The sequence below is a fragment of the Acinonyx jubatus genome, chromosome D1 (genome assembly GCF_027475565.1).
Source record: "Acinonyx jubatus isolate Ajub_Pintada_27869175 chromosome D1, VMU_Ajub_asm_v1.0, whole genome shotgun sequence".
NCBI lineage: Eukaryota > Metazoa > Chordata > Mammalia > Carnivora > Felidae > Acinonyx > Acinonyx jubatus.
The window spans coordinates 106,529,234-106,543,157 of record NC_069390.1 but is presented as its reverse complement, the minus strand read 5'-3'; the positions used below and the strand labels follow the sequence as shown (position 1 = coordinate 106,543,157).

Below are 13,924 nucleotides of genomic sequence, written 5' to 3'. Positions count from 1 at the left end.
CCTCGTAATTGCTAGGTCAAAAGGAAGGTATACAGGTGTATACATAACTTTGTAAACTATCAGTTTTCCAAGCAGGCTGTACCATTCATAACCTCCATCAGCAATCTTTCAGAGTTCCAGGTGTTTCATATCTTTGTCTCCATTTGATATTGTCAGATTTTTAACTTTTTAGCCACTGTAGTGAGTGAAAGGGTATCTCATTTTATTGTTAAAGTTTACTTATTTTTTTGAGAGAGCGAGAGTAAGCACATGAGCAGGACAGGGGCAGAGAGAGAATCCCAAGCAGGTTTTGAGCTGTCAGCATAGAGCTGGACACGGGGCTCGAACTCACACAAACCATGAGATCATGAATTGTGCCAAAAAGAATGAGACATTTAACTGACTGAGCCACCCGGGCACCCTTCATTGTATTCTTAACTTTCATTTCCCAAATGACAAATAAAGTTATCTTTTTACAGACTTATTAGCCATTCCTCTATCTTCTTTTGTCTGTCCCAGCCTTTTGCCCATTTCTTAAAATGGGTGGTTTATCTTTTTACTATTGATTTGTGGGAGCTCTTTTTATACAGTGGATACAAACTTGTCAGATAAATGTATTATGAATATTTTCTCCAAGTTGGTGGTTTGATATTTTCTTTAATGATGCTTTTAACAAGCAGGTATTTTAAATTTTAAGGAAGCTTTTTTTTCTTTTTTTAAATTTTTTATGTGTAAAAATATCATGCTACTCCAAGGTCACAAAGATTTTTAACTACTTAAAAATTTCTACTTCACCTATTCATACAACTAACTAATCACTTCTTAGTGTATCTGATGTTTTTACTACTCAGTTGGGCAATATGTCTTGCTATTCTTGTAAAAAGTTATTTAGGGGCGCCTGGGTGGCCCAGTCAGTCGAGCATCAGACTCTTGATGTCAGCCTATGTCATGATCACACGGTTCACGGGATCCAGCCTCACAATGGACGGCGCACTGAGCATGGAGCCTACTTAAGAATCTCTCTTTCTCTCTCTCTCTTTCTCTCTCTGGGTGCCTGGGTGGCTTGGGTGGTTGAGTGGCTGACTCGTGATTTCAGCTCAGGTCATGATCTCATGGCCATGGAATCAAGCCCTGTGTTGGGCTCCATGCTGAGCGTGGAACCTGCTCAGGATTCTCTGTCCTTCTCTCCCCTCTCCACCTCCACCCCACTACCCTACTTACGCTCTCTCACATTAAAAAGATTCTCTCTGCCCCCTCCCGTACTTATGCTCTCTCTCCACCAAAAAACAAAACAAAACAAAACAAAACAAAACAAAAACCCAACTTATATTTCGTTAAATTTACAGAATTTCACTATGGGAAAATATCACAATTAAAAATTATTTTTTTATTTAGTTATTTATTTAGAGAGGGAGAGAGCAAAGTTTGACCAGGGTAGGGATACAGAGGAAGAGAAAATCCCATGCAGGCTCCATGCTAACAGCACAGAGCCCCAGGCAGGGCTTGATCCCATGAACCGTGAGATCATGGTGTGAGCCAAAACCAAGAACCAGACGATGCTCAACTGAGTGACTCACCCAGGTGCCTAGAAAATTTTCTTAAAGTATTCTGAAAGAACGGACAAAAAAATAAATAAATAAAATAAAATAATTCAGTGGTTTGACCCAGAATTCATCTGAAGCAAACCTGCTACAATGAATTCAATTGGTGGGCATGGCAACAAGCACTGATTACACTGAGTGAGAGCCCAAGTGAAAGGATGTGCTACAGTCACAAATCTCTGCCGCTCTTGAGAAAGTATCTGCACAGGAACAAATCTCAAAGATACAATATTATATTCTCCCTCCACCAGCTTACAGTCCTCCATCTTCACTATCACTGAGCAGCCCAAGTGACTACAGCCCCACCTTCCTTCTGTTAGCGGTAAGCGGTCACACTAGTTAGTAACCTTTCTTTTTCAAGTGTCTTGTTCATTTTATTTGGAATCATTAAATATCTTTAACATAGAACTTCATTGTTCCCTCACATTTTAACATAGTCTGTAGCAGATAAAAGGAATCTAATTTAAATATATGCTGTATCGTATTGTTGCTTCCTGTGCACCCATGTACCCACTCAGGTACCTGAAAGTATTAAATACTTGGATATCCAGGACAAGGGCTGTATAGCTATAGCAGACAGCTTTAGTGATACATGGAGAAACTGGAGATATTAGATGGCTTAGGATGTCTTACTCCTTTTACCATTTAAACAATGCAATTTACACTGATTATTTGAAAATTCACTAGCACATTTTCAGGAACACATTATATTACATTTAGATAAAGAAGGAAATCTCTAAAATTATTATTTTAAATAATTTTATACATCTAATCTGTTGGCAGGATGTGAAATGAAACCAAAATGTTAACTATGAGCATATGCACTATATGCACACACCATAACCTGTACCTGAAGTCCCAGGAGCTCATCAATTGAAGTCTCTGGTTCTGTAGGGTTGCTCTCTGTTTGCTTAGGTATTTGAGCAATATTGCTGTCACTGTAATACAGAAAGAAAAATTTTACCATAGCTCTCAGTTAGGTGAAAACAATTAAGCATTTTAAACACACATAGCTTACCTAGTCAGAAATTTATTAATGTTTTCTGCAAGCTTTTCTTGAAGAGATTTGTTACTTAATATTTTTTCTCGTGCATTTTCAATAACCATTTGCTGGAAAAGAAAGTCAATATTAGAAAAAAGAATAGGGTAGAGCTTCCAGTAAATGACAGCGAGGATAGTTTTAATAAATCTAGGTGGAAACCCCGAAATTGTGGCTCCCTCCATATTAATACTCAAATACAACACTTTACAATTGTTTTCACAGATCCTTTACCAACCCTTTCTTAACTGATTACAAAACACAATTCCAAGCTCTTTATCTTTTTATACAAGGTTTCAAATAATTTGCCTCTAGTAAAATGCCCTTTGTACCGCATAAGCCAGCACCCACAAGATATTTACAGTTTCCCGAACATTACACTGTTTCGCACTTGGTGCATTTGCTCATGTGACCTAATCTAAATGGACTGTCTCCTACTCATAAATTTTACTACTCTCTATCTGAAGGCAATTCCTCTGCATAGTGTTGTAGAAATATTATAACACACAAATGCATATACACACTAAATATATATACCCGTTTCTCTATCAGTATTTTAAAACTCAGGAAGGTCTCAAGTTGCAAAGCTTGGTAAGGTCACTTACTTTTTCTACTGCAAATGCATTTGGATCCTGGAAATTCCGTATTGTTGAATGAGGCCCAGACAGAGTGTTACTTTTCTTTTGAGATTCACTGAAACACATTTTAAAGCTTGTCTTTTAACTAGCATGTAAAACAGATTCAATGATAATTACATATGCAGACACAAATCTTAAGATCACGGAACACCAGGCATTTTTCCTCTTTGTGGTGGGAACAAAGGGCAGTAGAACAGAAAAGCATTACTAAATTTGGATTAATAAAAAATGAATCTGAGGTGCAGCTTTACCACTTACTATGTGGTCTGAAGCAAGGTAGGTTCTGACTCTTTGACCTACTTTTTAATGGGATAAGACCAACTGTATTATTAGTTTTATGAAATAATTGAATAAAGTGAAGTATGTGAAAAGACTTCATAAAAAGGCCAAGGTTTCACTCTCGCCATTGTTATTCAACAAAGTATTGGAAGTCTTAGCCTCAGCAATCAGACAATGCAAAGGAATAAAAGGCATCCAAACTGGCCAGATGGAAGTCAGACTTTCACTCTTCGCAGATGACATGATATTCTATATGGAAAACCAAAAGGTTCCACCAAAAAACCGCTAGAACTGATCCATGAATTCAGCAAAATCACAGATTATAAAATCAAGAGATTCCACCAAAAAACTGCTAGAACTGATCCATGAATTCAGCAAAATCAGATTATAAAATCAAGAGATTCCACCAAAAAATTGCTAGAACTAATCCATGAATTCAGCAAAATCGCAGATTATAAAATCAACGCACAGAAAGTGTCTGCTATCCTCTACACCAACGAAGCAGCAGAAAGAGAAATCAAGGAATTGATCCCACTTACAATTGCACCAAAAACCATCAAGTACTTAGGAATAAACATAACCAAAGAAGTGAAAAATCTATACACTGAAAACTAGAGAAAGTTTATGAAAGAAATTGAAGACACAAAAACATGGAAAAATATTCCATGCTCCTGGATCAGAAGAACAAACATTGTTAAAATGTTGATACTACCCAAAGCCACCTACATATTCAATGCGATACCTATCAAAATAACACCAGCATTCTTCACAGAGCTAGAACAAACAATCTTAAAATTTGTATGGAACCAGAAAAGACTCCAGATAGCCAAAACAATCTTGAAAAAGAAAACCGAAGCTGGAGGCATCACAATCCCAGACTTCAAGCTATGCTACAAAACTGTAATCATCAAGATAGTATGGTACTGGCACAAAAACAGACACTCAGATCAATGGAAAAGAAAAGAGAATCCAGAAATGGACCCACAACTGTATGTCCAACTAATCTTTGACAAAGCAGGAAAGAATATCCAATGGAATAAAGACAGTCTCCTCAGCAAGTGGTGCTAGGAAAATGGACAGCAACATGCAGAAGAATGAACCTGGACCACCTTCTTACACCATACACAAAAAAAACCTCAAAATGGATGAAAGACCTCAATGTAAGACAGGAAGCCATCAAAATCCTCGAGGAGAAAGGCAAAAACCTCTTTGACTTCGGTCACAGCAACTTCTTACTCAACATGTCTCCAGAGGCAAGGGAAACAAAAGCAAAAATGAACTATTGGGACCTCATCAAAATAAAAAAGCTTTGCACAGTGAAGGAAACAATCAGCAAAACTAAAAGGCAAATGACGGAATGGGAGAAGATATTTGCAAACGACCTATCAGGTAAAGGGTTAGTATCCAAAATCTATCAAGAACTCCTCAAACTCAACACCCAAAAAAACAAATAATCCAGTGAAAAAATGGGCAAAAGACAGAATAGACTCTTCTCCAAAGAAGACATCCAGATGGCCAACTGACGCAGGAAAAAATGCTCCACATCACTCATCATCAGGGAAATACAAATCAAAACCACAATGAGACACCACCTCACACCTGCCAGAATGGCTAACATGAACAACTCAAGCAACAACAGATGGTGATGAGGATGCGAGAAAGAGATCTCTTTGGCACTGGTGGCAGGAATGCAAACTGGTGCAGCCACTCTAGAAAACAGTAAGGAGGTTCCTCAAAAAAATTAAAAATAGAACTACCCTATAACTCAGCAAATGCACTACTAGGTATTTATCCACGGGATACAGGTATGTGGTTTCGAAGGCGCACATGCACCCCGATGTTTATAGCAGCACTATCGACAATAGCCAAAGTACGGAAAGAACCCAATGTCCATCGACAGATGAATGGATAAAGAAGATGTGGTGTATATATACAATGGAGTATTACTCGGCAATAAAAGAATGAAATCTTGCCGTTTGCAACTACGTGGATGGAACTGGAGGGTATTATGCTAAGCGAAATTAGTCAGAGAAAGAGAAGTATCATATGGCTTTACTCATATGAGGAATTTACAATACAAAACAGATGAACATAAGGGAAGGGAAGCAAAAATATAAAAACGGGAGGGGAACAAAACATAACAGACTTTTAAAGAACAGAGGGTTGGAAGGGTTGTAGGATGGGGATGGGCTAAATGGGTAACGGGCATTAAGGCATCTACTCCTGAAATCATTATTGCACCATATGCTAACTTGGATGTAAATTAAACAATAAATAAATAAAGAAAAAGGGCCAAGGTTTCTATAAATGTTAGATACTGTTATCATTATTTTACTATTAAAACAATAAAGTGGGGGGGAGGTCAGCCTTGAATGGGAGACAACCAAGTAAAAACCGTAACAAAAATACCCATGGCATGGCAGTTAAGAAATCAGAAAAAGCATTTAAAAACTATTCTCTCTCTTTTCTGAAATATCCTTCAAACAAAGACACAGGGCTAAGTACAGAAAGAACTTTGATCTCAAAGGCTTCCTGAAAAGAGTTCTGACTTTGAGACTCTAAATATTTATTTGTGAAAATGCCAGTATTATTTATATTTACTCAAAAACAGCCTACTTAAAAAAATCTGATAGTACCAATTTTAAGACATATTTTTATGCACTAGTTTAGAAAGAACAGATTTCCAACAAAACAGTGATAAGCCATTGATTATAAGATACAACTAGATATCAAGGAGGTTAAAATGTGGGGAAAAAAATGCATTTTGCAATGAATATAATAGTAAATAATCTCAAGGAGTGAATCCATTCTTGTTATTTTATTCATAATGTAAATATCCTGGTGTAATTCTTATTTAATTTTAATGGTTATTAGAAACTCTTCCTTTTAAAAGGCATTTACCTTTTGCGTCTAGCAGGAGACATTACACTGGCTTGAGTTTTCCTTTCCTGAGGACCAGGAATGATACTTAAAGACTCTCCAGCTGTATTTCAAGAAAAAAGTATTAAGTCAAGGACATGGAATAGATTTCTAAACTTGAATTAATGGAATAAGCAGCATCACATAATGATTATTTTATATTAAATTCAGTTAGTATACACTGAATGCTTCACTATGTGCAAGGCACTGTAGAATATATTAGAATGAGTAATATCTATTGTTTGACTTCAGGTTTAAAAAAAATTTTTTTTAAATGTTATTATTATTTATTCTCAAGCGAGATATAGAAACAGAGCATAAGTGGGGGAGGGGCACAGAGAGAGAGGGAGACACAGAATTCAAAGCAGGATGCAGGCTGTGAGCTGTCAGCACAGAGCCTGACGCAGGGCTCGAGCTCACAAACCGAGAGATCATGACCTGAGCTGAAGTCGGACGTTTGACTGACTGAGCCACCCAGGCGCCCCAAGATTATGCATTTTTGACAAGCTCCCAGGTAATACTGATACTTCTGGTCCACTGACCACCATTTGAGCAGACAAGATTCAGATTATTTTCAGTATTTTGTCATTATAAACAGGCTCCCCTAGATTAAAAAAAAATTTTTTTTAACATTTATTCATTTTTGAGAGACAGAGTGCAGGTGGGGGGTGGGGCAGAGAGAGAGGGAGACAGAATCTGAAGCAGGCTCCAGGCTCTGAGCTGCCAGCACAGAGCCTGACGCGGGGCTCGAACCCACGAACCGTGAGACGTGACCTGAGCCAAAGTTGGAGGCTCAACTGACTGAGTCACTGAGGCGCCCCATTGTCTGACTTCAGGTTTTACAAATAAGTACAACAGAGTCTCAACAAAACATGGCAGATTGGAGGAAGTGTAAGAATTGTAAACTAAGTGTACACTAGAGTGTGTATATACTACATGTTTTTACCCAGGGGTGTAAAGAAGGTTGGAGAAGAGATGGAAATGAGGGAGGATGTCATGGATGGCAGTAAGTTTCAGCTACACAGAAGAGAAAGAAAACTTGTCTAAGTGAGACTGGCATCTGAATTTTAATCCCAACTCTGTTATTAAATAGCTTTTCGCCCCTTAGTATCAGGTGTTTTCAACCATTTCAAGTACACAACAAGCAAGCTATACTAGACGATCTCTAAGTGTACCTCCAGCTCTAAGATTCACAGAATATGAATGATTTTCAACATGTAGATAAAGATGGAGGTGAACTGGAAGAACACTGTTTGTTCTAGGAGACTGGCATGAACAAATATAAGGAGGCGGTCAAATTTACTGTGTATTACTTTTAAAATCAAATATAACACAAGTCTTTTCTATTAATGTAGAAAACGGAGAATTAGAAGAAAGTTCAAGGGTGGACCTCAGAATAGAGATAAGAATTCTAGATTAAAATGTTTTCTAAGTATAACAACATGCTCACTTTAAGACAAACTTACCCAAAGTCTGTTCCAGTTTATAGTACTTTACAATTTATAAAGACAGTAATATATCATCTATTTACACAATGTGATTAAAAACAAAACTCAGAGAACAAAATTTAAACTCACTGGCCACAGTGTCTTGTGACTGTGAATGGTTAACCACTACAAAATTTGACCTCACAGGAGCTGTAATCTGGCCAGCTGACCGGACAAGCTGTGTGGCTGTTGAAGGAGTAGTAGCAGGACATTGTCCTGAAAGATATGCTAAAGTCAGCAACTCTGAATTGACGGGAGCCGCTTGAGATGCGAGCTTTCTCTGCCTTTTGATTTCTGCAATTCCACTTCTTGTTCGGACTGCAACACAGGAGAATTTGAAAAATTAACTCAGTGTCAGAGTGCTCTGACAATTTTAACAAGTCTATGTGATACACATCCTACTATTTAATAACATGTTAGAGCTATAGATTGAAAAAGAGCCCTTGAAAGTAACAACTAAGTTTAGGTGTTAATTTCGTATGAAACAAACTAAAATGCATACAGTTGACCCTTGAACAATACAGTTAAGAGTACCGACGCTTTGCACAGTCAAAAATCCAAATACAACTTCTGACTCCCCCAGACTTTTTTTTTTTTAATGTTTATTTATTTCTGACACAGAGCACAAGGGGGGCAGGGGCAGAAAGCGAGGGAGACACAGAATCCGAAACAGGCTCCAGGCTCTGAGCTGTCAGCACAGAACCCGACGTGGAGCTCGAACTCATGAACGGTGAGATCGTGACCTGAGCCGATGTCAGACACTTAACCGACTGAGCCACCCAGGCGCCCCTCCCCCCAGACTTTAACTACTGATAGCCTACTGGTGACCAGAAGCCTTACCGATAACCAACAATTGAACACATATTCTGTATGTTATATTATACTGTAGTCTTACAACAAAGTAGCCTTAGAGAAGAAAACATGTGATTAACAAAGTCATTGGAAGCGAAGATACATTTATATTCCTGTACTGTATTTATTTACAGAAAAAAATTGTGAATAAGTGAACCCACCCAGTTCAAAGCAGTGTGATTCAAAGGTCGACTGTATACACAAAGTTTATAAATCTATGAGTATATTTCTTTAGTAATTCATACTGATAACACCTCTACAAATTAAGAAACAAACCAATGAAATGAGAATTAAAGACATGAATACATTAGAGTCAATGAAAAAAAACAGGGAGTACTTCAAATGCTCTTTTCTACAATATAATTTCCTATTATGGTAATAACTGTACTTCAAAGAGCAGTAGTTAAAAATTTTTTTTTTTTAACGTTTATTTATTTTTGAGACAGGGAGAGACAGAGCATGAACGGGGGAGGGTCAGAGAGAGAGGGAGACACAGAATCTGAAACAGGCTCCAGGTTCTGAGCTGTCAGCACAGAGCCCGACGCGGGGCTGAAACTCACGGAGTGCAAGATCATGACCTGAGCCGAAGTCGGACGCTTAACCGACTGAGCCACCCAGGCGCCCCAAAGAGCGGTAGTTTAAACAAAATATATACTTAGCATAAATTTGACAATTTAAGTCTGAATTAATGCTAAACATTATTTATAAAGCTGAATACCTACCTCTCTGACTGGCAACAAACCCTGGGGAACTTTGCATGCTCCTAACAAATAAAAGAGTTAGATGTTAAAAGATAGAGTCTAGTTTATTAACAGACCTGAAGTAAACTGAATTAAAAGATAATAGACTCTCTCAGATAAAAAAGATACGCACATGTTTTTGAGGGGTGACCAATCTTACTTGCTTTAGAATGGTGGCAAGTTAACACACTCACACACACCGAATTTTAATAATCAAGTTTTTATCCAATGCGGTAAGCGTTAGAGAACTCTGACATCCCATTAAGAATTCGACTTGACTTTAGGAAGTCTATATATTTAAGGAAGCCATGGATAAAATTCTGTAGTTATTAATTACCTTTTATCACTACAGTGATACCTTCACAAAGAAATTCTTCATTTCACATAGGACTCCATACATAAATATGTCAGAATCCCGAAGTTAATTTCAAAGAATATCCTGCTTTTAACAAATTTACTACTTATAAAACTATTTTATCCAGTGTCTAACAAAGAAGGAAAACAAACAGGAAAGCAAACATATAAGAAAATTCACAGTATAAGGTGATTCTCCTTTTATTACGAACTGGTTACCCAATCACAGACACTGCTCTCTTCCTGGGAAATCTGTTAAATTAGTCTCTATGAAAAAGAGCAATAAAACTTACTAAATTGAAAAAGCATTTTTAATAACACACACACACCAATCTTGGAGAATATTTGACTAAGAGCCTTTTATTTTTATGTAGCATCTCAACAAAACATCTCAGTAACTTATAAATATTTATAGGTGCTAATTAAATTTTGAATGTCTTTCAAGATTATCTGAAAGGGGAGAAAAAAGTCAAGAAAGGGGGAATAAAGGTAAGAGAACCAAATAAGATGTGATAGAGTTAGACAGAAAGCATTTGAAGCCATTTCAGCAGTTTAAACTGGGAAGGAAATGAAGCCCCCTGCTGCATTTATGCTGAGTGTTCCACTTTCTCTGGGAGAAAGGGTAAGAAACTGTTTTTATACTACACTCTAAAGTTAGGTAAGAGCTGTTTACCAGTAGGGCATTACATGGCCATGACCTCGGTAAAAGGCGCATATTAGTACCATGAGAAAATTCCAAAATTAGAAGATTCCACAAGTAGCATTTTATTCAGGCTTGTTTCTTTACCGGGGAAGAACCAATGAGGCACGAATTCAACACATCAATTCTTTGCATGAGTAAGGAAGATTCAACTGTGTAAGGAAATTCACACAAGGCTGGATTAGATTTATATTGTACCCAGAGAGCTGCCTCTAAATTGTTAAGGGACTTTGGGAATATCATTAAACATGTGTAAGTCTCAATTTCCTTATTTCTAAACATTTTATTAAATATGTATTTTATTTCAAATTATTCCAATAAAAAACAGGAATATCCATAACCTCTGGAGTAAATTTAAAATTAGATCAGTATTATAGAAGTGCACTGTGTGGGTCATAAGATTTAAATCTGAAGAGCTTTCTGCATGTGTTTGCATTCCCAAATCATCATGCATGTTCTGATAACTTTACTATACAGGCTTTTTATTTATTACCTGATCTGGGAAAGCGTATGGTCTAACTTCTTCCACAGAGATGACATAATTGCTGGAACATCATTTGATGTTTCTAGGGAAGAAGAAAAGTTAATGAATATGGCTGAAGAAAATTCATCACTTAATTTGGTCACAAAATCAACAAGGAAAAAACCTTTTCTCTCAATTGTTGACCTTATGATGGAAACTAGGAAATAAGCCTACTTTGTAAAATGACCTGCAAAGCTGTACTTCTTTCTTTTCTCAAGCCACTGACTATCTGACTCAATGAGTGGAAATGGACATCTGTAAAGTCTCTGAAGCTTTTTAAGAACGATTTTATATCTTCTTTGTATTAAATAAAAGACAAACTTTTATTTCCTTTTTTTTTTTTAAAGATTTTTAAAAATTTTTAAATAATCTCTACACCCAACATGGTGAGCTCACAACCCTGAGATCGAGAGTCACATGCTCCACTGACTGAGCCAGCCAGGTGTGCCCAAAAGGACAAACTATCTTAAATCTGTTCTATTTGACAACATGTGACATTTAAAAGTGAATTAAAATAATGTGATTTATAATAAATTTCATAAAGGTTATGCAAACTCCTGTGAGTATGGAAACTATTTTTCCACAACCAATTTTTTCATGTCCAAATTACTGTGATTGGTCAGCAACCCCTCAATAAAAGCACCACCGCTTGGGGCGCCTGGGTGGCTCAGTTGGTTAAGTGGCCGACTTCGGCTCAGGTCATGATCTCGTGGTCCGTGAGTTCGAGCCCCGGGTCGGGCTCTGTGCTGACAGCTCAGAGCCTGGAGCCTGTTTCAGATTCTGTGTCTCCCTCTCTCTGACCCTCCCCCATTCATGCTCTGTCTCTGTCTCAAAAATAAATAAACGTTAAAAAAAAAAAAAATTAAAAAAAAAAAAGCACCACCGCTTACTATACTTAAGTTACAGGTAAGATTCCTGAGAAATGATTTTTTTTTTTTTTTTAAGATATGCTCTTAAAGTCCACAGTGTTGGGGAACTTACAGGATATTTAAAATCTTTACCATATACTTACAAAAAACTCAAACCAGAGAAAGCTACCCAACATAAAAATGGGATTAAACGTTCATATTGCAATAGCATATAGTTTTTGATGTTATTTACACTGTAAAAATTCCTGTAGAGGGGCACCTGGGTGGCTCAGTTGGTTAGGTATCAGGCTCTTTATTTTGGCTCAGGTCATGATCTCACGATTTGTGGGATCAAGTCCTGCTTCAGGCTCTGTGCTGGCAGCATGGAGCCTGCTTGGGATTCTCCCTCTCCCCCCAACTCTCTGCCCCTCCCGAGCTCACACTCATTCTGTCTCAAAATAAACAAACATAACATTTAAAAAAAATTTAATATTACTCTCTGTAGTTTTTAGGGCTGCGATCTGGGAAAAGGTGTTTGTCTTAATTCTCAGTTTCCTGGGATCTTAACAATAAAAATGGATTTTAACAATAAATACCTCTTACTGGGTTAGTTTAAGGACTGTTTACAAAACATATGAAAGCATCTAGCACAAAGCTGCCTACAGACAAATACTCAATAAACATAAAGCATCTTTCCTTTTTTTCAATGCTATTGTTTTATGGTAATTCTTGTTAATGTTCTGAGCTACAAAAATAATATTAGAGAATAAAACAATTTTAACTTTCCCCTTAAAATATTAACTTAGGCAAGTATTAATTTATATTCTGGTTAATATAAATCAGAATTTTATGACTGGGTCCTGTGTCCAGATTTAGACTATAAAGGACTTAAAATGTTATCTTGAAATTCTCTAACACGTAGCAATGCTGTTCATCAAGGCAGAGACCTACATTTAGGAGTTTTATTTTTTACAAAATTTATTTTGTTACATTCATCAGCATTCAGATTTTTACAATTTCTCAATATAAATGCAAACTTTTTAATTAGGTATTTCCCAGTAAAACTTCTCTCATCATAATGGAGATAAGTTTTTTGCTTTGTTTTGTTTTTTGAAAAGTTTTCCTTTGATTTGCAAGAGGCGTTAATATCCTTTAAAAATTATTTCTACTTAAAAATTAGATAAAAAGAATCCCTGAACTTGAATTCTTACCTTTTGCTTTCATAGCTACATATTCATTCAGAATTGTTGTCAAGTTTTTTCCAAACAAGGACTGAAAAGAAAAAAATCAAGCATTACAAAAATTGTGCAACACTGCCAATAATCTTCCACCATAGAACGTCTATATAACATTATAAAAGACCTGGATTTTTTGATGGGGGTGAAGAACAAGTTATCAAAAATAAAGAGTCACTTAAGTTAGGAGTTGCATCAAATCTTCCACGAGTCGAGAAAATTGCCTGTTTGAAATTTTAAAAAAATTTTATTTATTTATTTTGAGAGAGACAGTGAAGAGTGAGCAGGGGAGAGGCAGAGAGAGAGAGAGGGAGAGAGAGAATCCAAAGCAAGCTCCGCACCATCAGTGCAGAGCCTGACGTGTGGTTCAAACTCATGAACCATGAGACCATGACCTGAGCCCAAGCCAGAAGCTTAACTGACTGAGCCACCGAGGCACCCCAAGGACCTTGTCTGTTTGAATAAGACACTAAGACTATGTTTTTTTAGCTAAGATAGTCCAAAGGCAGAAAAGCAGTTTTCAGCTGCAAGGGAGGGATCCAGTCACCTAAGTTTTAAAACTGTAAGGACCCACTCCTAATCTGCCCTTTCTTTGAAAAAAAATTCTTTTTAAAATATTAATTTTTGAGAGAGAGAGAGAGAGAAATGTGAGTGCACAAGAGTGAGTGGAGAAGGGGCAGAGACAGGGAGACACAGAATCCGAAGCAGGCTAGAGGCTATGAGCTGTCAG

General features: G+C 37.0%; 1 protein-coding gene across 2 annotated transcripts in view; it reads right to left on the bottom strand.

Annotated features, from left to right (window-relative positions):
* The window catches only part of LOC106983952 (protein NPAT), a 57,608-nt gene that overhangs the window by 21,951 nt on the left and 21,733 nt on the right, over positions 1-13,924 (bottom strand). For both annotated transcript variants that reach the window (XM_015082143.3, XM_053204152.1), the window contains exons 3-10: positions 13,171-13,231; positions 11,082-11,154; positions 9,517-9,557; positions 8,033-8,260; positions 6,438-6,519; positions 3,225-3,312; positions 2,599-2,690; positions 2,431-2,518 (exon numbers count right to left, since the gene is read on the bottom strand). In XM_015082143.3, coding sequence (XP_014937629.2) covers positions 2,431-2,518; positions 2,599-2,690; positions 3,225-3,312; positions 6,438-6,519; positions 8,033-8,260; positions 9,517-9,557; positions 11,082-11,154; positions 13,171-13,231 — 753 coding nt within the window. The remainder of the gene's footprint in view (positions 1-2,430; positions 2,519-2,598; positions 2,691-3,224; positions 3,313-6,437; positions 6,520-8,032; positions 8,261-9,516; positions 9,558-11,081; positions 11,155-13,170; positions 13,232-13,924) is intronic.